Source organism: Gopherus flavomarginatus, chromosome 5 (assembly GCF_025201925.1).
Source record: "Gopherus flavomarginatus isolate rGopFla2 chromosome 5, rGopFla2.mat.asm, whole genome shotgun sequence".
NCBI classification, from domain to species: Eukaryota; Metazoa; Chordata; order Testudines; family Testudinidae; genus Gopherus; species Gopherus flavomarginatus.
Genome location: NC_066621.1, coordinates 27,704,070 through 27,726,477, shown reverse-complemented (window position 1 = coordinate 27,726,477; position 22,408 = coordinate 27,704,070). Strand labels below are relative to the sequence as shown.

General features: G+C 45.5%; 1 protein-coding gene across 11 annotated transcripts in view; it reads right to left on the bottom strand.

Moving 5' to 3' along the window:
* Positions 1–22,408, bottom strand: part of LZTR1 (leucine zipper like transcription regulator 1) — a 261,156-nt gene that overhangs the window by 163,548 nt on the left and 75,200 nt on the right. For all 11 annotated transcript variants that reach the window (XR_007774752.1, XM_050956118.1, XM_050956120.1 and 8 more), the window contains one exon: positions 14,971–15,028. Coding sequence is in view for 10 of the 11 variants with exons in the window: in XM_050956118.1 (XP_050812075.1) it covers positions 14,971–15,028 (58 nt within the window). In the remaining variant the exon portion in view is untranslated. The remainder of the gene's footprint in view (positions 1–14,970; positions 15,029–22,408) is intronic.

Below are 22,408 nucleotides of genomic sequence, written 5' to 3'. Positions count from 1 at the left end.
CCTGGTCCTGTGGTTGCCCCGGAGCAGGAAGACACTGTGTCCAGCATGGGTGCTCCGGAGTTTCGAGCTAGAGCCACCAAAGGTGATGGGGGTGCCCCAACCTTGGAGCCACCAGTGGTATGGGAAGCCTGCAGCTCCCTATTTAGTCACACATATTTTTAGTAAAAATCACGGATAGGTTATAGAATCATGCCAGCAGGGGTCCCACCGCCAGTCCTGCTCAGCGCCTGCTGCTGGCCTAGTGAAGGAATCCCAGGCTGGCCGCAGGCTGAGACCCTGGCTGGCAGGAGCAAGAGGCCGGAACCCCAGAGCAAAGGCAGGCTGAGCCGCTCAGTTGCTGCTCTGGGGTTCCTTTTGCTGGCCCCTTGCAGGCCGGGGTCCCCGCCACAGCCCCACTCACCTTGCTTCCGGTTGGAGTTCCAGCGCAGGCCCCTGCCAGACAGGGTCCAAGCCTCCGGCCCTGCTCAGCCCTACCAGCCGCTAGCTCCACTCACCTCAGCTGCTGATCTGGGGTTCCAGGCTGGATTGCCAGCCTTGCTCAGCCTGCTTTCCAGCCTGGAGTCCCAGTAGGCCACCCTGGGTTCTACTCTTGGCCTTGGATCAGTGCTCTGCAGCCTCCCTGCTGTGGCCCACTGTCCCTAGCCTGGGACAGTGAGGGTTGCACACGAGGCAAGAGGGGGTGCAGCCAGGGCTGGTTCCAGGTTTTTTGCCACCCCAAGCAAAAAAATAAAATAAAAATAAAAAATAAATTGAAAAAGGAGGGCTGGAGTGCCGCTGCCAAAGCAAACAAACAAAAAAGCTGGAGTGCCGCCCCTTGAAAAGTGCCGCCCCAAGCACATGCTTGGAATGCTGGTGCCTAGAGCCGGCCCTGGGTGCAGCTCAGCACCCCCATCTTAAAATTGCTTATGTCAGACCATGCTGCGTTTGACCTTGTGTCTGCCTTCAATTGCCATTTTTTTTCCCCACTGAGAGTTAAATGGAACATTTGATAAAATGGCAGCTCTTAAGAAAGCGAAGCTAGATGTCCGATCATTTCAGCCTGCTTGGACAGATGCATTTGGATTTATTGAAAAGAAGGACTGCGCTATTTCTGCTTTCTGTTATGAAATTGTTGTTTGTCGACATCAAGTGTTTGACGACATTTTGAAACGAAGCACAAGATAACCTTTCTTGATGAAGCAGACAAGACTGAATTGATCAAAAAGGGCAGTAGCAGCCTATGAGAAGAAAAGCAGTGTTTTTAAAAGCTTAAGTGTAAGTAAAAATCAAGCTACAGAAGAAAGTTACAAGATTGCACCGTGCATTGAAAAAAAACGGAAAGCTGTTTACAGATGGGAAATATATAAAAAGTTTTCTCAGCAGTTCGGAGATTTTGTTCAATGATTTGCCAAATAAAGATATAATCATATCTAGAATAAAAGAACTGCCCATCTCTGCCAGAACAGTTGAGAGACGCATAAGTGAAATGGCAGAAAACATTAAGGAAAAGCAGACTGCATTGAAAGACATAGCAGTGTTTAGTGTTGCAGTTGATGGGAGCGTGGATATAAACGATGAACCACGTTTGGCAGTTGTTGCAAGATATTGTGCTTCCGATGAAATCCAAGAGGAACTTTGTTGCCTAAAACACCTGCATGGCACAACAAAGGGGGAAGATATACTGGAAAGTTTTCTGTAAACCATTTTGAAAAACAAGGAGTTGACATCAGACAAATATTTTGTGTGACAACAGATGGTGCTCCTGCCATGGTCAAAAAACAGAAGGGATTTGTAAAGTTACTTGAAGATCAAATTGGCTGTCTGACAGTTAAATTTCACTGTATCATCCATCAAGAAAACCTGTGTGCTAAAATTTCTAATTCAGAGCTTAATAATGTGATGAATACAGTGGTGCGAACTGTGAATTTCCTTGTTGCTTGATCTGCTTTGACTCACAGACAATTTCAAGCACTGCTAGAAGAGATGGACAGTGCTTATAATGACATCCCACTTCACAGCAACATTCGGTGGCTAAGTCGTGGCAAGGTTTTGGTGCACTTTGCAAACTGTTTTGATGCAATCAAGGACTTTTTGTCAGAAAAAGAACAAAACTACCCCAAACTGGATGATGACAAATGGCTGTGTAAGTTCATGTTTCTAACTGACATCGCTGCTCACCTAAATGAACAACCTCTGTCTTCAGGGCAAACAGTTCTGGATCTTTATGAAGCCTGGAAAACATTTGTTGTGAAACTAGCAGTTTTTTTCCATAGAATCATAGATTATTAGGGTTGGAAGGGACTTCAGGAGATCATCTAGTCCAACCCCCTGCTCAAAGCAGGACCAATCCCCAAATGGCACCCTCAAGGATTGAACTCACAACCCTGGGTTTAGCAGGCCAATGCTCAAACCACTGAGCTATCCCTTCCAAAGATATTCAAACTTCTACTTTCCGCTACTTCCAATTCATAGAAGAACTATCGACACATTGCACTGTCAATGTCAATGACACTGGAAAGTACATGGAATCAGAATTTTCTCACAGATTTCAAGATTTCCAGTGATTTGGCCCAATGCTTTCTTTTCTAATTAAACCTGAAAAGTTCAATGAAAGTATTTCAGTGGATAGGTGTTGAAGATTTCAAAATGCAACTCATTCAGTTAAAAAGCTCAGAATTGTGGACATCAAAGTTTGTGGATCTGCGGAGCGCACTTGAAGCTACTGAGAGAGATCACGGGGCCTCTATTCTGACCTGCTGGACATCCCTGCCAGTGAAATGTAACTGTTTGAAGAAAATTACGTTTGCAATGCTTTCAGCATTTGGATCCACATACCTGTGTGAACAGGTATTTTCACACATGAAATCTGTCCTCTGTCCCTCTCAGAGCCGGTTAACAACTGATCACTCAGAAGCCCTTGTGCAGCTTAAAGTATCCAAATACGTGCCAGACACTGGAAAACTCAGCCAGGGCAAGGATCACACTAAACTGATAAGATCTGCATTTTAATTTAATTTTAAATAAAGCTTCTGAAACATTTTGAAAACCTTGTTTACTTTACATATAACAGTAGTTTGGTTATATATTATAGACTTATAGACAGATTTTCTAAAAAATGTTAAAATGTATTACTGGCACATGAAGCCTTAAATTAGAAGCAGCAAAGAATCCTGTGGCACCTTATAGACTAACAGACGTTTTGGAGTATGAGCTTTCGTGGGTGAATACCCACTTCCTCAGATGCATGATACACCTTAAATTAGAGTGTATAAATGAAGACTGGGCACATCACTTCTGAAAGGTTGCCGACCCCGGTCATAAGTCATGTGCTCCAGCCCCCTAATCATTTTTGTTGCCCTCTGCTGGACTCTTTCCAATTTTTCCACATCCTTCTTGTAGTGTGGGGCCCAAAACTGGACACAGGATTCCAGATGAGGTCTCACCAATGCCAAAAAGAAGGGAATGATCACATCCCTCGATCTGCTGGCAATACTCCCACTTATACAGCCCAAAATGCCGTTAGCCTTCTTGGTAACAAGGGCACACTATTGACTCATATCCAGCTTCTCGTCTACTGTAACCCCTAGGTCCTTTTATACAAGTTCACGGGCAATAAAGAAAAATTAACGGAAGCCCGTGACCTGTGACTTTTACTAAAAATATGAGTGAAAAAATCTTAGCCTTACTCATGAGTGACGGAAACCAGAAGATTGCTGCTTCTTCAGCATGCTTCCAAGTTACCTGAACTCATCCATTATCTGCCAGATATCCCACAATGCAGTGTCATTAGTGCCAATATGACCCAACACCAATGGATCTTTGCCCATCAACTTCAGAAATCTATCCAATCTTAGAGTGATGTCTCATGTCTTTGTTCCAGGAAGGCAGCATACTGTCCTGTTCTCTGCCTGTTCCTTGTAGAACGTTCTTTCTATTCATGTAAGCATTGAATCCCCAACAAGGATCATCTGTCTTCCATGAACAGGTGGACAACTATTTGTGGACAAGCTTGCTTTTCTTACAGGTCGGGCTGAGCTGCCATCCACAGGGATGTCCCATACATTTCTCCATTGCCTTGGACCATCTGTATCTTGAGAGGTATCTTCCACACTTTCCACACTGAGGACCTGGTATCGATAGCAAACTTCTAGCTGTATGGAATTCCTCCGGTGCTCTTCTCTCTGGTAGTTATAGCCTGCTCATCCTCGTCTGTCTCCAGCCGTGAAGAATGCTGACATGATCGCTTGCCTCTGGTGGTTATGAACTACCAGATGTCTTATCTAATTTTCTCTCTTTCAAACTTTTTGGTGGCCAGCAACTTTCTTCTTTGATCCTGGGGCACTGATATTTCCTGAACCAGGCTGCCTAGAAACTCCTCAGCTCCTCTAATTATCAGTAGCATCTACTTCCCCCTCCAATCCAAGAATTTTTTCCTCCAGCACAGCCACTAACTTACTCTCCATGCATAGGAAATCCCTTCTGATGTCAGGAAGGAAAAAAAACATGGCACATCTGTTTCAAGTCATGATCACTGTTTCATTGCTCACGATCCTGAAATCACATGTAGAGCTGAACTTTGAAGGAGAGTCTCTCTAAAGTGACCTCAAAACTCTTCTGATAGTTGCCTCTGTTTGTCTCTCTGAAGTTGACCTAGCAAATGACTTTTTATACCAAGTCTCTTTGTTTAGCTCAGCTCAGTTCTGCTCCTCACCACCAAGGAGAGATTAACCACTCAGAAAGGTCAAAAAGTGGGGCTGAACAAAGTTCCAAGGGTCAGAGCCTCATGGCTTTACCAAGGCACCAACACACAGATCTGTCTCAGCTGCTTATTCAGGGGCAGCTATGCAGACAACCCATAGACTGACCAAATGCGCCAGTCACATCAAGTCCCATTACCTTCAAGTATGGAGTCTGCAGCTACACCCTCTGAAACTCTCCTCTTAGCAGCATCTGTTAAAACTCATATTTCAGGGCTTAAGCCAATATCTACGTAAAGGGTTTGGAGGAGACATAAGAACTGCAAGCTGGATCAGACCTCAGGTCCAGCTATCTAGTCCAGTATCCTGTCTCCTAGAGTGGCCAGAATCAGATGATCCAGATACTTAAGAGTAGGATATAAAAAAAACACAGTAGGCAAATATGAGATAGTCAGCCCCCCACATTAGGTCTCATCTTGATCTCTAATAGTTGGAGATTAGTTAAAGATCTGAATCAAGTGTCTGGAGTGGCTCACAGCCGTGAGTGCCAACCTCAGGGCAGACTGTTAAGAAGCAGGGCACAAGACCCTAATTGTTTGTGTGTTCCATAATTATATTTCACCAACCAAGTATCAGGTGTGAACTCCTCAAGCACTATAACAATCTTAACATGGAGTTACAAACAGTTCCCTTGGTTTACTTCAGTCTATCTTGCCACTGAAGCAAACTTTCCTTTTTGACAGATAGTCCCCGATACCAAAAAGCACAATAACATTCAGGTTACTCCCAGTCTCAAAGGACCAGTCACTTACTCCAGTCAAGTGCATAGTAGACCTCTCACCAAAGACAACACTTGTAGCCAATGCTATAATAAACTAACTAAATATTTATTAATTAGAGGGAAAACCAAAAAAGGGTTATTTACAAGGTTAAAGCAAGTTAACTAACACACACACAAATGAGCTACAGTCTTAGGTTCCAAAAAGTAACAGAAGCTGCTGTAAAGTGCAAGCTTTATATATCCTTTAGGGCTAACCAAAGCTAAGCAGCTTGGAGATCCTTTGTTTATGCTTAGAAATGTCACCCTCTCCAAATTCCAGGCAGCATAGTGATATAGCTCCTTCTGGTCAAGGATTTTTATTCCCTTCCCCTGGAGTTCAAACTGTGATGGGATGAGGGTTGTGCACATCCCCTCTTCACGCGGGGAGAGCAACAAAGTATTTTTCCACTGATGTTTCACAATGGTTTGTCTGTTGTCTATAGGTCTTCTTTTGTTGGGCAGGAAGTGACACCTCTTATGGTAAACTAGAATTTCACACTTGGTAATGCTGCTCTGCTGACTGGGGGGCTTCCAGTTCCACAGCAAACACTTTTATAGTTACAAAGCACACACTTAAATATTACCTTATAACGTGGGATACAGCTATTATAAGTGAGATTAATGCAGGCAGCAACTCACTAGCATTTCATAAAGTCCAAACAGTAAGCACAGTCTTATAAACTTAGTATCTATTTTAACAATGCTAACACACAGGGGAGCCAGACTGATTTCCAACTATGCATGTGTCAGTGTCATGAGCTGCAACCTGGTCTGCCAGTGTCACAATCTTAAACACATGATTTAACATAGCTTCCAAGATATTTTATTAACAAGCTTGGAAGGACAACTATCTTTTGACAGCACGCATACCAGAGCTGGAGAGAGTATCCATTAATGCCATCATACGATAGTAATAACACCTCACTTACTTCTAGTCAATACACTCTTCTATTCAACATACCCTTGTTTATACATCAAAATATTGCATGTTGACACATAAGGCCTAAAGCTTAAGCATATATTACAACTACACTAAAGAACTCCCATAAAGCCTTGCAAGTAACCTTGAGAGAGAGAGACACACACACTGTGGAAATTTACTAGTTTGATTGTTTTAAAGTAAAAGAACATAATATTCTCTCATAACCTATTTTAAGTTGTTTTTCTACTATGCTAAAAACCACAAGGGATAAGTGTTGTAGGTGAATAAAAGTTCCAGCAGCAAAAGGGCAAAATGAAGTAGTTAGCAAAAACATGTTTTCTGCTTATATTCAGTTGTATTGGTCAAAGTTGTTTTCATGGAAATATAATGCACAACAGAATGTTTAAACCATAGTTCCTCTTTGCTAGTGATTGGATAATAAGTTACATAGTTAGTTGTAAAATGTATAAAAAAAACTACAGTTTGCAAACCAAATCAGACCAGAGCAAATGGACAGGCTTGGTAATCCCAGTTTGGTAAATTTTGCCTTTCCGTGTGCCTACTTACACATTTTTAGGTAAGGCAAGTTGACTTCACAGACCAAGTTGAGCTGGCTATTCAACAATTTATCATTCAGTGCATAAATGAAAGCTTATACAGATTGGCTCTCTTAGGTGCCTCATCAAAATGGGAGGACATGATAATTATCCACCTGACCACTAACTCATTTTCTGAGTCACTGCTTTCCAAAATATGGGCCCAGCCCCAATTCCTGTAAGAGTGATCTTCATTATTGGTTCCTAGATATATGACCTTGCATTTAGCTGTATAAAAAACACATGTTGTTCAGGTGAATCCAGATTAACCAAGCAATCCAGATCACTCAGTAGAACTGACCTGTCAATCCTTCTTTACCAGCATTTTTTTATTTTCTTCTGGGAATTCTAATCTATTAGAGTTCTTTGAAGGGGTCAACAAACATGTGGACAAGGGGGATCCAGTGGACATAGTGTACTTAGATTTCCAGAAAGTCTTTGACAAGGTCCCTCACCAAAGGCTCTTATGTAAATTAAGCTGTCATGGGATAAAAGGGAAGGTCCTTTCATGCACTGAGAACTGGTTAAAAGACAGGGAACAAAGGGTAGAAATTAATGGTAAATTCTCAAAATGGAGAGGGGTAACTAGTGGTGTTCCCCAAGGGTCAGGCCTCGGACCAATCCTATTCAACTTATTCATAAATGATCTGGAGAAAGGAGTAAACAGTGAGGTGGCAAAGTTTGCAGATGATACTAAACTGCTCAAGATAGTTAAGACCAAAGCAGACTGTGAAGAACTTCAAAAAGATCTCACAAAACTAAGTGACTGGGCAACAAAATGGCAAATGAAATTTAATGTGGATAAATGTAAAGTAATGCACATTGGAAAAAATAACCCCAACTATACATACAATATGATGGGGGCTAATTTAGCTACAAGAAGTCAGGGAAAAGATCTTGGAGTCATCGTGGATAGTTCTCTGAAGATGTCCATGCAGTGTGCAGAGGCGGTCAAAAAGCAAACAGGATGTTAGGAATCATTAAAAAGGGGACAGAGAATAAGACTGAGAATATATTATTGCCTTTATATAAATCAACGGTACGCCCGCATCTCAAACACTGCATACAGATGTGGTCTCCTCACCTCAAAAAAGATATACTGGCACTAGAAAATGTTCAGAAAAGGGCAACTAAAATGATTAGGGGTTTGGAGAGGGTCCCATACGAAGAAAGATTAAAGAGGCTAGGACTCTTCAGCTTGGAAAAGAGGAGACTAAGGGGGGATACGATAGAGGTATATAAAAACCATGAGTGATGTGGAGAAAGTGGATAAGGAAAAGTTATTTACTTATTCCCATAATACAAGAATTAGGGGTCACCAAATGAAATTAATAGGCAGCAGATTTAAAACAAATAAAAGGAAGTTTTTCACGCAGCGCACAGTCAACTTGTGGAACTCCTTACCTGAGGAGGTTGTGAAGGCTAGGACTATAACAGCATTTAAAAGAGAACTGGATAAATTCGTGGTGGTGAAGTCCACAAATGGCTATTAGCCAGGATGGGTAAGGAATGGTGTCCCTAGCCTCTGTTTGTCAGAGGGTGGAGATGGATGGCAGGAGAGAGATCACTTGATCATTGTCTGTTAGGTTTACTCTCTCTGGGGCACCTGGCATTGGCCACTGTCAGTAGACAGGATACTGGGCTAGATGGACCTTTGGTCTGACCTAGTACGGCTGTTCTTATGTTATGTTCTTATTGTGATGATATGTACAAACCCCACACTGGGCAACAAGGGGCTAAGGGGTCATTTTGGGCTCACCCAGCCTTGCCCCAACACACCTACAACAAATGCTTCATCTGCTGGAGGAATTAAAAGGCAGGGAATTAACTCATTTGGGAGGCAGAGCTGGAGATTAGCAGACCTGCAGCCCACAGCTCCTGCAGAGCAGAGCAGAGGGAAGCCTAAGTGTCTGACATAGCTGCCCAAAAGGGCCCTTCCTGAGTGAAGAGAGGACCCACTCCAAAGACAACTAGCAAGGGAAGTATCCTCTCGACGTTGGACTTTGGTAGCCCCCTTTACTTATTGTGGTTTGGTTCCCCACCATAGGAAAGCCTTGGACCAAGCTGACCCCGAGGGGGTGGACAAGAGGAAGAAGCCCAGGGAAGACAGTCTTAAGCAGACTTAATTGTCAGACTACTGGTAGCCCAAAGGGCTCTGGGTTGGAGTCCAGTGGAGTAGGAGGGCTCAGGCTCCCTTCCCCACAACCCCCTTGGCAGTCAGGAGTGGCAGCCATGACCATTAGGCCACACTTCCCAAGAGAGGTCTGTTACAAATTGGTGGAGAATGTAGGAAACACCCCATCCCTGAGAAAAGGGGAAACTGACTGACCTCGGCAGCCAATCCACCTGAATGTAGAATACCACAGGCTCGTAGGCCATCAGAGATGGAGTCAGAATGGTTGCTGAAATGGATGACTGAGAACCAGCAGCAGCAGGCAGAGCAACAGCAACAGCTCCTGCAGCAAATGGCCGCCCAGCAACAGCAACTTGTTCAGGACTTAGGAGCCCAGAAACAGGAACAGCAGCAAAGGTTAGTACAAGTTGTGGCGTTAATGAAGCTCTAAGGGTCCCCTGGAACTTCTCCATTGGGGGGCCTGGAACCAAGTCCAGGAACCCCACCAGTACCCATGAAGCTCACAAAGATGGGCCCTGAGGATGATCCTGAGATTTTTCTGATGACATTTGAGCAAGTGGCGACAGCTGCCTAATGGCCCCTGACCAGCACAGCCCGTAAACCAAGGACTGGATGCAGAGACCACCCAAGACTACCCTCAAGTCAGAGTGGCCATCTTGGTCTACCTCAACATTACCGAGGAAACCTTCTGCCAGAGGTTCCACAGGGAGAGGTACCCTCCAGGGGTTCAACCCCGGGTTGTCACCTAGAAACTGTGAGATCTATGTTGGAGGTGACTAAAGCCAGAAGGGCGGCCTGGAGTAGAGCTGGCCGAACTCATCCTGGTGGAGCAGTTTGACCAAATCCTCCCAAACAGGGGCAGGGACTAGGTGCTCAGACATCGACCAGAGTCACTTACCTGTGCTGTGTGACTGATGGAAAACTATCTGGCAGCTGAGACAGCTCTAACTCCCACATTTGAGCCGCTGCTTGACATCAGAGATATCCCTCGACAGAAGGGGGAAGCCAGCCAGGGAAGACAGAAGCTACACAGAGTGCTGCAGCCTATCAGGGGCCCAGCCAGCCCTCAAGACCAGGGCTGGGAACCCAGGAGAAACCCCAGTCCCTCCAACCTCGGCCCAAACATAAAACCTGAGATCCCTACGCGACTTCCCCACCCATAAGCCAGGAAGGGTGAGGGGACCAAGCATCTGGGGGAAGACATCCCGAGAGGCCCAGTTCCCAACCAGCAGTCCTGGGGCTAAACATGGGGACCTGTTTCTCCTGTGGGCATCAGGGACACCATTATCAGGAATGCCCCTATATGGAATGCAACTCTGGGCAAGTATGGATGCTAGAGAGCTGCGCCTGGAAGCACACCCCAGCAAAGGTAACAGTTCCTGTACAAATAAATGGCACCGAGGTAGTAAACTCTGTGTGAGCAAACTCTGGTCTGGGATGACCTGGTCCCCTACCCTGAACCCCCCAGGAAGACCATCTTCCTGCAGTGCATTTATAGGGATATTAAACCATATCCCAGTGCCCTAGGTAGAGGTCACCACAGGGGAGAATACTAAGCCTCCCTCATAGTAGGGCTAGCCCCAACCCTAGCCTACCACGTTATCTTGGGTCAGGATTGGGAACACTTCTCTGACATATTGAGGGGATGTAGACCTGCTCCCGGGAACCCGGAGGAAGCACCCAAGGGAACCAGAGTAGGCAGGGAACCCCAGCACGTGACACTGGCTGGAGTAGATTAGGAGCGGGTCCCCAGGGCAGGGGGTTCCAGCCAAGAGGAAGTGCTGCCAGAAGATCCTCCTAATGAGGAGACATTACAAACCTCACTCTAGGAAAGGGACTTACTGACCCAAGAGACTGATTTCATGAAGGACCAGAGGGAAGATGAGACCTTGAGCCATGCATATGAACAACTTCCAGTGGTTAAAAGTGAGGTTGTAGATCCCCACCAGGCTGCGCAATACCCTCAAAGTCCATCGGATGGGAAAAATTCGGTCACAACTCCTCATCCCTCGGTCGCATTGATGAGAAGTCATGCGACTGGCCTATGCCATCTCCTCTGCAGGTCACCTTGGACAGAAGAAAACTTTGGCCCAGATCTTAGACCACTTCTTCTGACTTGGCGTACATCAAGAAGTTACAAACTTATGCAACTCTTGCCTTGAACACTAGCTAGTTGAGCCAAATGTTGAGGTGAAAGCCCCTCTCATCATCAATGTCCCCTTCAAATGCATTGGTATAGACCTTGTTGGCCCCCTGGAAAAAAGTGCCACCAGATACAAACACCTATTGGTGATAGTCGAATATGCTACTCGCTATCCTGAGGCAATCCCACTACATAACACCAATGCAAAGACTATTGCCATGGAACTACTGAAAGTCTTTGCTCAAGTAAGCATTCCCAAGGAGATTCTCACCGACCAAGACACAAACTTCATGTCCAGCTTGATGAAACAAGTCTGTGTCAGTTTATCATCTGCAAATGGATGGCCTGGTTGAACACTTAAACTGAACCCTGAAGCAGATGCTAAAAATCTTTATGTCAGAAGACCTGTGTCATTGGAATCAACTGATCCCCCTTCCTGTTTGCCATTCAGGAATTCTCACAAACCCCCTTGGCAGTCAGGAGTTGCAGCCGTGATCACTAGGCCATGCTCCCCAAGAAAGGACCATTACAGTCATTGATAAAAATATTGAATAGCATTGGGCCAAGAAGAGATTCTTAGGGAACTCCACTAGAAATGCCAGCACAGAATGGTGATTCTCCATTTATAATTACTTTTATATCTATCAGTCAGCCATTACTTAACCCATCTAGTGTGCTTTCTTCATTTTGTGTATTGCTTTTTTTAATATCAGAATACGGAGTAGTCTAAAGTCACTTCTCCCTTACAGAAATCTAAATATGTCAATAGAACTGCCTTTGCCAATGAAACTTGTAATCTCATAAAAAAACATGTTTGTTTGACACAACTTAATTTCTGTCAAACCATGTGGATTGGCATTAATTACACTGCCATCCTTTAAATCTTTAGTGACTGCATCTTCTATCAGCTTTTCCATTATTTGACCCAGGATCAATGTCAAGCTAAGTGGCCTATAATTACCTAGACCATCCTCTTTATACCTTTAAATACTAAACCTCTTGAACTTTCCCAGCATTCCACGGATTTGTTGTCCAGTTCTGGTGTCCTCACTTAATTCAAAAAAAAAAAAAAAAAGAGGCTGACAAATTCAACTGGGGTCAGAAAATACTACAAGAATGAGTAGAGGTCTGGAAAACTGTCTTAAGCCTGGTCTACACTACAGAGTTAGGTCGAATTTAACCATGTTAGGTCGATTTAAAAATGAATGCGTCCACACAACCAACCTCGTTCCGTCGACCTAAAGGGCTCTTAAAATCGACTGCTGTACTCCTTCTCAGAAAGGGGAGTAGCGCTAAAATTGACTTTGCCAGGTCGAATTTGGGGTAACGTGGCTGCAAATTGACGGTATTGAGCTCCGGGAGCTATCTCAGAGTGCTCCATTGTGACCGCTCTGGACAGCACTTTGAACTCCGATGCACTAGTCAGGTACACAGGAAAAGCCCCAGGAACTTTTGAATTTCATTTCCTGTTTGGTCAGCGTGGTGAACTCAGCAGCACAGGTGACCCTGCAGTACCCCTAGAATCGTAGAGTGTAGAATGTTTCTATGCTCCCCTATCATCTCTGTCCCTGAGGTTATTGCAGATTAGAAGGCAAAAAAACGCACTCGCAACGACATGTTTTCCGAGCTCATGCAGTCCTCCCACACTGATAGGGCTAAATGCATGGAGGCATTCAGTGACAGGGGACAGCAAAGAATTAAGTGAGCGCAAACAGCGGAGGCAGGACGCGATGCTGAGGCTAATAGGGGAGCGAATGGACATGATCAAGCGTCTGTTGGAGCTGCAGGAAAGCCAGCAAAAGCACAGACCCTCACTGCATCCACTGTATAACCGCCTACCCTCCTCCCCATGTTCCATAGCCTCCTCAGCCAGATGCCCAAGAATGCGCAGGGAGGAAGGAAAGGGAGGCTCCGGGCACTCAGCCACTCCACTCCAGAGGATGGCCCAAGCAACAGAAGGCTGTCATTCAAACAATTTGATTTGTAGTGTGGCTACAATAAGCAATGTGGCCTTGTCCTTCTCTCCTCCCCCACCCTACCCTGGCTACCTTGTCCGTTATCTTTTTTTTTTTTTAAATTAATAAAGAAAGAATGGTTTCAAAACAATGGTTACTTTATTCTGAAGGGGGGAGGGTAGTTGGCATACAGAGAATTAAAATCAACAAAGGGGGCAGGTTTGCATCAAGGAGAAACACACGCAACTGTCATACTGAAGCCTGGCCAGTCATGAAACTGATTTCAAAGCCTCTCTGATGTGTAGCACACCTTGCTGTGCTCTTCTAATCATCCTGGTGTCTGGCGCGAAACGATTATCTGATGTTGCTTTCACGGAGGAGAGGTGACTGACGACATGTACCCAAAACTACCTGTGTGATGGAGTAGGGGCTGTCTGTGTGGGGAATGGGAGAGCAGGGGAGGACTTTAGGAGATGGACGATACCGGAGCCTGTAACCTGAGCTAGGTAAGGGAGGGGAAAGGTCAACACCTTTGCCCGGGAAGGAGGACAAAGGAAAGGAGTGGCAGGAGGGAAGCAGTTTTGAGTTTGGGTTTGGGGCCGTGTGGGCAGAATTCAAGGTATCCTAGCTAGGATCCAAGCACCCTGAAAGCCCAGAAGGACTTGATGGAGGGGTCCTGACTGTGCCTGCAAGCTCTGCTGTAACCTGTGTTCCTGTTGTCCAATAAACCTTCTGTTTTACTGTCTGGCTAAAAGTCACTGTGGGTCCCAGGAAGAAGGGTGCAGGTCCGGACTCCCCCACACTCCGTGACAACCTGCGACAATGTTTTTGTCCCATCAGGCACTGGGAGCTAACGCAGAATTCCAATGGGCAGCGGAGACTGCGGGAACGGTGGGATAGCTACCCACAGTGCACCGCTCCATAAGTCAATGCTAGCCATGGTAGCGAGGACACACTCTGCCAACTTAATGCGCATAGTGCGCACATACGCAATCAACTATATAAAACTGATATCTAAAAATCAACTTCTATAGAATCAACATAATTTTGTAGTGTAGACATACCCTTAGAGTTAGATATTACAGAAGCTCAGTAAATTTAGTTTATCCAAGAAAGGATTAAGAGGTGACTTGTTCACAGTCTATAAATATCCACATGGAAAGAAGGGCTGTAATCTAGCAGACAAAAGCATAACAAGATCCAACAGCTGGAAGCTAAATCTAGACAAATTCAGGCAAAAAAGAAGATGTACATTTTTACTAGTAACAATAATTGACCATTGGAACAATATATCTACAGATGTCATGGATTCTTCATCACCTGAAGTTTTAAAACTAGGGCAGGACTATGTGTCTTATAGCACAGGCCAGAGAATTTCACCAAGTGATTCCTGCATATCTTTGAGAAAATCTGCTCTAGGCTCAACCAGAAGTTATGAGCCGGATGCAGGAATCACTGGTGAAACTCTCTGGTCTGTGCTATGCAGATGATCAGACTAGATGTACACAAAGGTTCTAACCATACCTGGTTTTCCCAACTGAAAGAAAAAACTGAAGCTGAAATCAAATCTGCACACAGCAGAAACAAAGAAATATTCAGTTTCCTGCTAAGTATGTATGAAATTACACTCTGAGGAAACAATACAATCTGAAATGAAATAGAAAACGTAAAATTATGTAAAAACACCAAGAGGAAGTGCTGTATTGTTGTGATTCAGAGCTTACCTCTTCCCAGCATGTTAGCTCTCTATCCTGTAGGCCAATCGTCCACATATCATTTAACCTAGATTATAGGAAAACAATATCAAATTTAAGTTTCTTTAGATTGGTTATTTTTAGTTTGTGGCATTGTGCTGAACAAAGACATCAGTCAGCAGTGACAATACTCTAAACCTCAGAAGCATTCCCCATTCTCAAATGCAGCAGGAATTCCTTAGCCTAGAGGCTGTTGTTTTAGCCAGTGCCACAAAACCTGCTAATAGACTCAAGATTTTAGCACCTTCCAGGATCATCACATGTAAACCCAGAACAGTATTACAGCACCAGTCTTGTTGCTTTTGTGCTACAATGAACTTCATAACAGTTTTGCTTAGAGGATTTGGGCTGCTAACCCTGTGAGATTTTAGCTGAAGTCCTGCTTTTTACTGTTCTGCTCCCTCCTTCCTTTCCATCCCCCACTGGCAACTCCAGACCCTGACCACAGGGATTAGTGATGTGGCAGAACCCTACCTCAAGGACATTTTAGATGAAGAACCCACCACCCCATCACTCCATTGGCGTGCCCAAATCTGACTATGCTGCTCTCTATACCAGTAAGTCCCAGCCTCTCAAGAATGTTCCCTTCCCTGATGTTTGTCTGCCTAGGGACTCATGTGAGATGCTGATAACATGCAGTGAGATGCTGATAACATGGTCACATTAAGATGTTAGAGAGCCCTCACTCCCGGTTCTTCTGCCCAGTCAATCTTCTTCCAGCCATCCTGAAGACTCCTGGGAATAGGTCTCCTACCTACGAATTGAGTAACTCCTCAAAATGATCTGTTCTTCTCATCACCTCCCCCGGAAAAAAGGCACCCATTAGAGTTAAGAAAGCCTCCAGAGACACCTCCTCCTTTACCTGACTCATCTCTCAGGGACTCTAACTCAGTACCTCACTCCAGGTTTTCAAATAAGTTGTATTTAGTTATAAGTAGGGCTGTCCTCTCAAAGGCCAGAAGGTATGCCTCTACATCATCCTCTCACATCATTTTCTGCAGCCAATGGCTGGCCCGAATGAACTGCGTCCTATCATGGCCATGGTTCAGCTCTGTAAGGGTCTTTACCTGGTTTACCAGTTCTCGCAACATAGCTTGGTCTTGAGAAGCCTGGTCCATCAGCAGGCTATTACTCTCTTGCTGCAGCTGCACTGCCTCCTGTTGGGCAGCTGCCTGGACATGGGTAGCCTCCTGCTGGGCCGCCGTAGCCCGCACTAAGTCTTCCATTGTGGTGAAAAAAATAAACCCTCTACTTTTTTTTTTTTTTAAATCAACCTCCTCCTTCTGCAGCGCTGTGCACACCAAGATCCCACTCCTCACACCAGTTGTGACAAAGTTCCTCCTCTACCTTGGTGGGTCCTGCGCTTACCGGCAGATTTGCTCACCTCAGTAATCTTCCCCACAGTTTGGATCAACTCCTCCTGTGTCTGATCAGGAGTTGGGAGGTTTGGGGGGAACCCGGGCCCACCCTCTACTCCGGGTTCCAACCCAGGACCCTATGGATTTGCAGCTGTCTATAATGCCTCTTGTAACAGCTGTGTAACAGCTACACCTCCCTGGGCTACTTCCCCAAGGCCTCCTCCAAACACCTTCTTTATCCTCACCACAGGACCTTCCTCCTGGTGTCTGATAACGCTTGTGCTCCTTGGTCCTCCAGCAGCACACCCTCTCACTCTCAGCTCCTTGTGTCTCTTGCTCCCAGCTCCTCACACGCACTTCCTCTCCTCTGGCTCCTCCCAATCTGACTGGAGAGAGCTCCTTTTAAAATCCAGGTGCCCTGATTAGCCTGCCTTGATTGGCTGCAGGTGTTCTAATCAGCCTGTCTGCCTTAATTGGTTCTAGCAAGTTCCTGACTACTCTAGTGCAGACCCTGCTCTGGTCTCTCAGGGAACAGAAAACTACTCACCCAGTGACCAGTATATTTCCCCTCTACCAGATTCTTGCACCCCACTGGCCTGGGTCTGTCACAAAAGATATAAATAAGTTCATCAGTAAGGTAAATAAGGGCTGGAGATTCAGATGGGGAAAACCGAGGGTTCTGACTCTTCTGCTAAAGCTCTCACTAAGAAAAATCAGAACAACAGGGGGCTTACTTTGCCAATCCTCAATTCCTTAGAAGAGACAGTGGTTGCTGAATGGCTTAGTGACAACAAAAAGATCTGTTCTTATTCTGAGCTGTACCAAATCATTAAGGAAAAGCATAGTACCTTTGATTGGATCCCTAAGGGTATGTCTAACTGCAGTTAACCATTTGTGGTTGGCTTGTGTCACCTGACTCAGGCTCGCAGGACTGTAAAATTGTGGTGTAGACATTCGGGCTCGGGCTGGAACCTTTCCCTCTTTGGGGGGACTCGGAGCTTGGGCAAGCCCAAGTCAGCTAATATGGGCAAGCCATAGGGGTTTAACTGCTATGTCTACACTGCAATGTAAGCCCAGGATTATGGGATTCAAGTCAGATGACGCTGGGTTGGAGAATCCAGGGCTTGAACATTTACACTGATTGTTAACCCTACGTTAAGAATTTTCAAACCTGAGCTCAAGCCTAGGGTTCTGGGGTCCACACTACAGCATGCAGACTCAAGTGAAACCAATCATATCCCAGACTTAAAATCACAGAATCATAGAAGATTCCTAGTGCCCTTCCAAAATGTGGCTGCTCTAGCCTTTGACCTTGGTGCACTGTGGGAAAACTTGACTGTCCACCCTTCACATTACAAGAAGTTTGAACAGCTGGTCAACATATCCTGATGAGGTGTCATTTTGGTCTGTGTGCTCCCAACTGCAGGAGCCAGAAACATGGAGGAGGCACCTTCTGAAGAAATTCTCTTGCCTGCACTTCACGTCTATGTCAGGAAATGGGCAGTACTTCCATGAGACACTGGAGGACATTTCGATGGTATTTTCTGACCCACCAGAGGCACCGGACAGAGCTTATGTTGGAGCAGCAGAAGGAGGACGCAGACATTGGCATGATGTTGCTCATGACACTAATAACAGCCATTGATAATCCCTATGTAAATCAGCACTTCTGAAGCAGGGCTATATGCACAGACTACTGGGATCACATTGTCTTGCAGACCTGGGATGAGCAGCAGCAAGTCCAGAACTTTTGCACAAAGAAAGCTACATTTCTGGAGCTTTGTGAGTAGCTTGCCCCAACCCTCCAGCATAAAGACACACACATGACATCAGTCATCTCAGTCCAGAAGCAGATTGCTATACCTATCTGGAAGTTGGCTACCTCATACTACTACAGGTCCGTTGCCAACCAGTTTTGGTGTTGGAAAGTCAACTGTGAGTAAAGTGGTTGCAGAGGTTTCTGAGGCAATCAGGTATGTGGTTTATCCCACGGTGGCAGGCATAAAAGATACTCCTGAAGTAACTGCCGGCTTTGAGAGAATGGGGTTTCCAAACTGCACCTGGGCCACTGATGGACTCATGTACTCACAGTTTGCTCTCCTCAAGGAGCACGAGCAGCCCATAAACTGTAATACTCTATAGTTATGCAGGCCCTCGTGGAACACAGATTTATGAATGTCAATGTAGGTTGCACTGGGAAAGTTCATGATGACAGGGTTTTTTTTGCCAATCGGAGGTCTACATTCATGGACAGGCTAGGACACTATTCCCACCAAATGACAGTGTCATAAATGGAGTTACTACTCTCACAGTTATTCTGGGGGGCCCTGCATACCCTCCTTTGCTTTGGCTTACGAACCTGTATCCAGATTTAAGATATTCTGGAAAAAGACAGTTTAATTACACTCTGAGTGGGTGTAGAATGGTTGTTTTTTGGCAGACTGAAATCCCGTTGGAGACGTTTACAGACCCATTTGGATGCCACATCACTGTGGCCTGTTGGAGGCATAGGTGAGTCATTTACCCCTGAATGGACTTATGACAGTGAGTAGTCACTGAATTGCTACACTCAGCCAGAAAGTGCACCCACTACAGCTAGAGCTGGATGCACCTGGGCAACAGAAGCCCAGGATGCTTTGTACTCTCACTTTTATGGAGGTGCATGGGCCAATGGCAGAGGGAAAATAGCACCTTCATGCATATTCCTGGGGGCTGGGTAGGGATGGGGCTCATTGATTTGGGGAGGGGGGGATTTCAGAGCTTGGGGAGGTGTAAGGGGTTTATTGCCATGCAATGTATTTATGCATGACATAACCACTTGTGAAATGGTGGGAGGGGGGTTCACAGTATGGACTGGTGTAAGGAAGTGATTATAGAATCACAGAATATCAGAGTTGGAAGGGACCTCAGGAGGTCATCTAGACCAACTCCCTGGCTCAAAGCAGGACCAATCCCCAAGTAAATCATCCCAGCCAGGGCTTTGTCAAGCCTGACCTTAAAAACCTCTAAGGAAGGAGATTCCAGCACCTCCCTAGATAACCCATTCCAGTGCTTCACCACCCTCCTAGTGAAAAAGCTTTTCCTAATATCCAATCTAAACCTCCTCCACTGCAACTTGAGACTATTACTGCTTGTTCTGTCATGTGGTACCAGCCCAAGATCAATAACTGTTCTGTCTGCTCACAAACGTGGTAGTCAGGTTTCTCAAGGGCCTACAGAGAGTATATCTCCAGGTCAGGAATCCCACCCCTTCATGGGACCTAAACCTGGCCCATTCAAAGCTTATGGGAGCCCTGTTCAAACCACTGGCAACCTGCTTGCTACTTACATCTCTCTCGGAAAGTAGCCTTCCTGGTGACCACCACGGCCGGACAAGTTTCAGAGATCCGAGCTCTCACTTTGGAACTACCATACATGGTGTCATGTTTTTCAAAGACAAGGTCCAGTAGCGACGGTTGAAGTATAAAGCAGATTTATTAACTACAGAAATATAGATTTAAGTGATTATAAGTGATAGGCATAAAAGGTCAGAGATAGTTACCAAAGAATATAAGAGATAAGTGCACAATCTAAATCTTAAACCTTATTACAGTATTTAGATCAAGCAATTTTCTCACCCACTGGATGTTACAGTTCTTAATACACAGACCTCTCCCTCAACCACTCTTCTCAGTTGAAGTTGTCATCTTGTCAGTGTTCTTGTTGCTTCCAGCATAGGTGGGGGAGGAGAAAGGCAAAAGCATGATGCCATTGTCTCTATTTATTATCTTTAGTCCATATGCCTAGAAGACACTTGCCCAGAGTCACTGGGTTGAGCAAGCCCCCTGGCATAATCTTGTGCTACTGAGTATGGGGTTGAGCAGTCCCCATTGTGTGGTGCTTGCACAACTGTCATTGAATTGTAAATCCCTTGATTACAAATCCCCTGCTGATTAATGGTTGTTGAATGCCCTCCTCAGGGGGGCAGGAAATCAACTCCTTCATATGTCACCAGCAAACATACAGCATACTTCAGTAACAATCATACAACAAAATCTCAAAAATTCATACACAGTAATGATATACATAATTGGAGAGAACAATCAGTTTCAGCAGATTATGACCTTTCATATGGTATCTTACATGGCATGCTTATTATGTAATATCACAACCATATATGAACCATGAATATGGAGGTTACAGGGTGCTATTTTGAGGTACAGTGTGTCACATATGGACAGGAGTATTTAGTGAAAGCATGAACTGAACTCAGAGCTTTACCCATGCAGGCTTCTCCTCTCACAACCCAGGAAATGGCCATGGTCCTGACATAAATGAGATTAGGCAGAGGAGGTTGCTGGACCCAGGAAAACCAGATGCAAAAATCAATAGGAAAGGACAGGCAAGGAGGCTTTAAGCCCCTCGCAGAGACCATTTAACAGGATGATGTAGTAAAGGCACTATAAGCTGACAGTGTTTGTCTAAACACCCTACCCTGATAGCACATTCTGCTGGCAAAGTGGGTTCTACTGCTTCACTAAGACAGGTGACTATTACCCCATCTACATCAAGGAACTGCAAGTGGTTGTGCAAGCACCACAGAATGAGGATTGCTCAACTCTGTGACTCAGCAAGGCACACCAGGACATGTTTGGGCTAGTGTCTTCTAGGCACATGGACTAAGGATATAAAATAGGGGACAGTGGCATCATGCTTTTGCCTTTCTCCTCCCCCACCTATGCCGGAGCAACAAGAACACTGAGAAGATGATAACTTCAACAGAAGAGACTGGTCCAGGCCTGTGAATTCAGAACTGTAATCTACCTGCAACATCCAGTGAGATGAGAAAAGTTGTTTGATTCAAATCTTGCTCAGTCTGAAAGTTTAGGATTTAGAATGCATGTTTATTTTTTCTTTCTTAGGTGACTATCTCTGACCTTTACTCCTACCAATTATAATCACTTAAAATTTACCTTTCTGTAATTAATAAATTTATTTTAATGTTTTATCCTTACCAGTGAGTTTGTCTAAAGTGCTTGGGGAATCTGCTCTGATTACAAATGCTGGTGCAAATGTCCACTTTCCTTTGATGAAGCATCAAACTAATTCATTCTGAGGGAATTCTGTGCCAAAAAATTTAAAATTCTGCACAAAATATTTTAAAATTCTGCAAACTTTGTCAATAAAGAAATGTGGAGGCTCCAGCATGGCAGTGGGGAGCACAGGCCACTGGCAGCACAGATGTGGGAGATCACCCTGCACCCTTCCCCCACCCCCCACTGGGGGAAAGATTCGGCAGTGAAGCTGCATTCAACCTTGACACAGAACAAAAGTTGGGGCTTGTCCCAGAAACACTCTCCTCTCCACAGCAGGTGCACCAAGTTAGCAAGCAAGAGGAACAAAATCTAACACACATACCCAGCCCTGGCCCCCGATCCAAGTTTGGAGCAAGCAGGCTCAGCCTGGAAGGATCCAAGTGTAGAGGGGTTAGTATGGAGGGATCCAGATGTGAGATGAGACAGTTCTGTGTGGGGCAATCTGGGTTCAGGACAGCTGGGTGTGGGATCCCAGTGTGGGGAGATCTGGATGAACAGGAGCTCGTTGTGGGGGGTTCTGCAGAGAGGTCCAGGTGAAGGTAGTTGAGGCTCAGCAGGGAGGAGTCTGGGTGTTGGGGGATGGGGCTTGGCTGGGCTAGGGGGCGGGGTTATGGATGTGTGGAGCTCTGCAGGGGAATCTTGGTGTTGGGGGAGTGGGGCTTGGCATGGTGGAGGTTTGGGGGCAGCTGATTGGGGCTCACTGGGGTGAGGGTCAGCGTGCAGGGGGCTCTTTGGGGTGGTTCAAGTGCAAGGGGGACTCAAGAGTCAGGGTTCAAGTGCAGGGGGGTTCAGCAGGGAGAGGTTTGAGTGCAGGGCTTAGGGTCTGGGTCCAGGGAGAGGGGCTCAAGGGGGGTCTGGATGTGGAAGAGTGGGCTTGGTGGGGGTTTGGGTGGGTGGGGCTCAGTGGAGGTTCGGAGGGGGCCTGAGGCTCAGCAAGGGAGCCCAGGTGTGGGGGGAGGGGGTGCTCTGGATGCA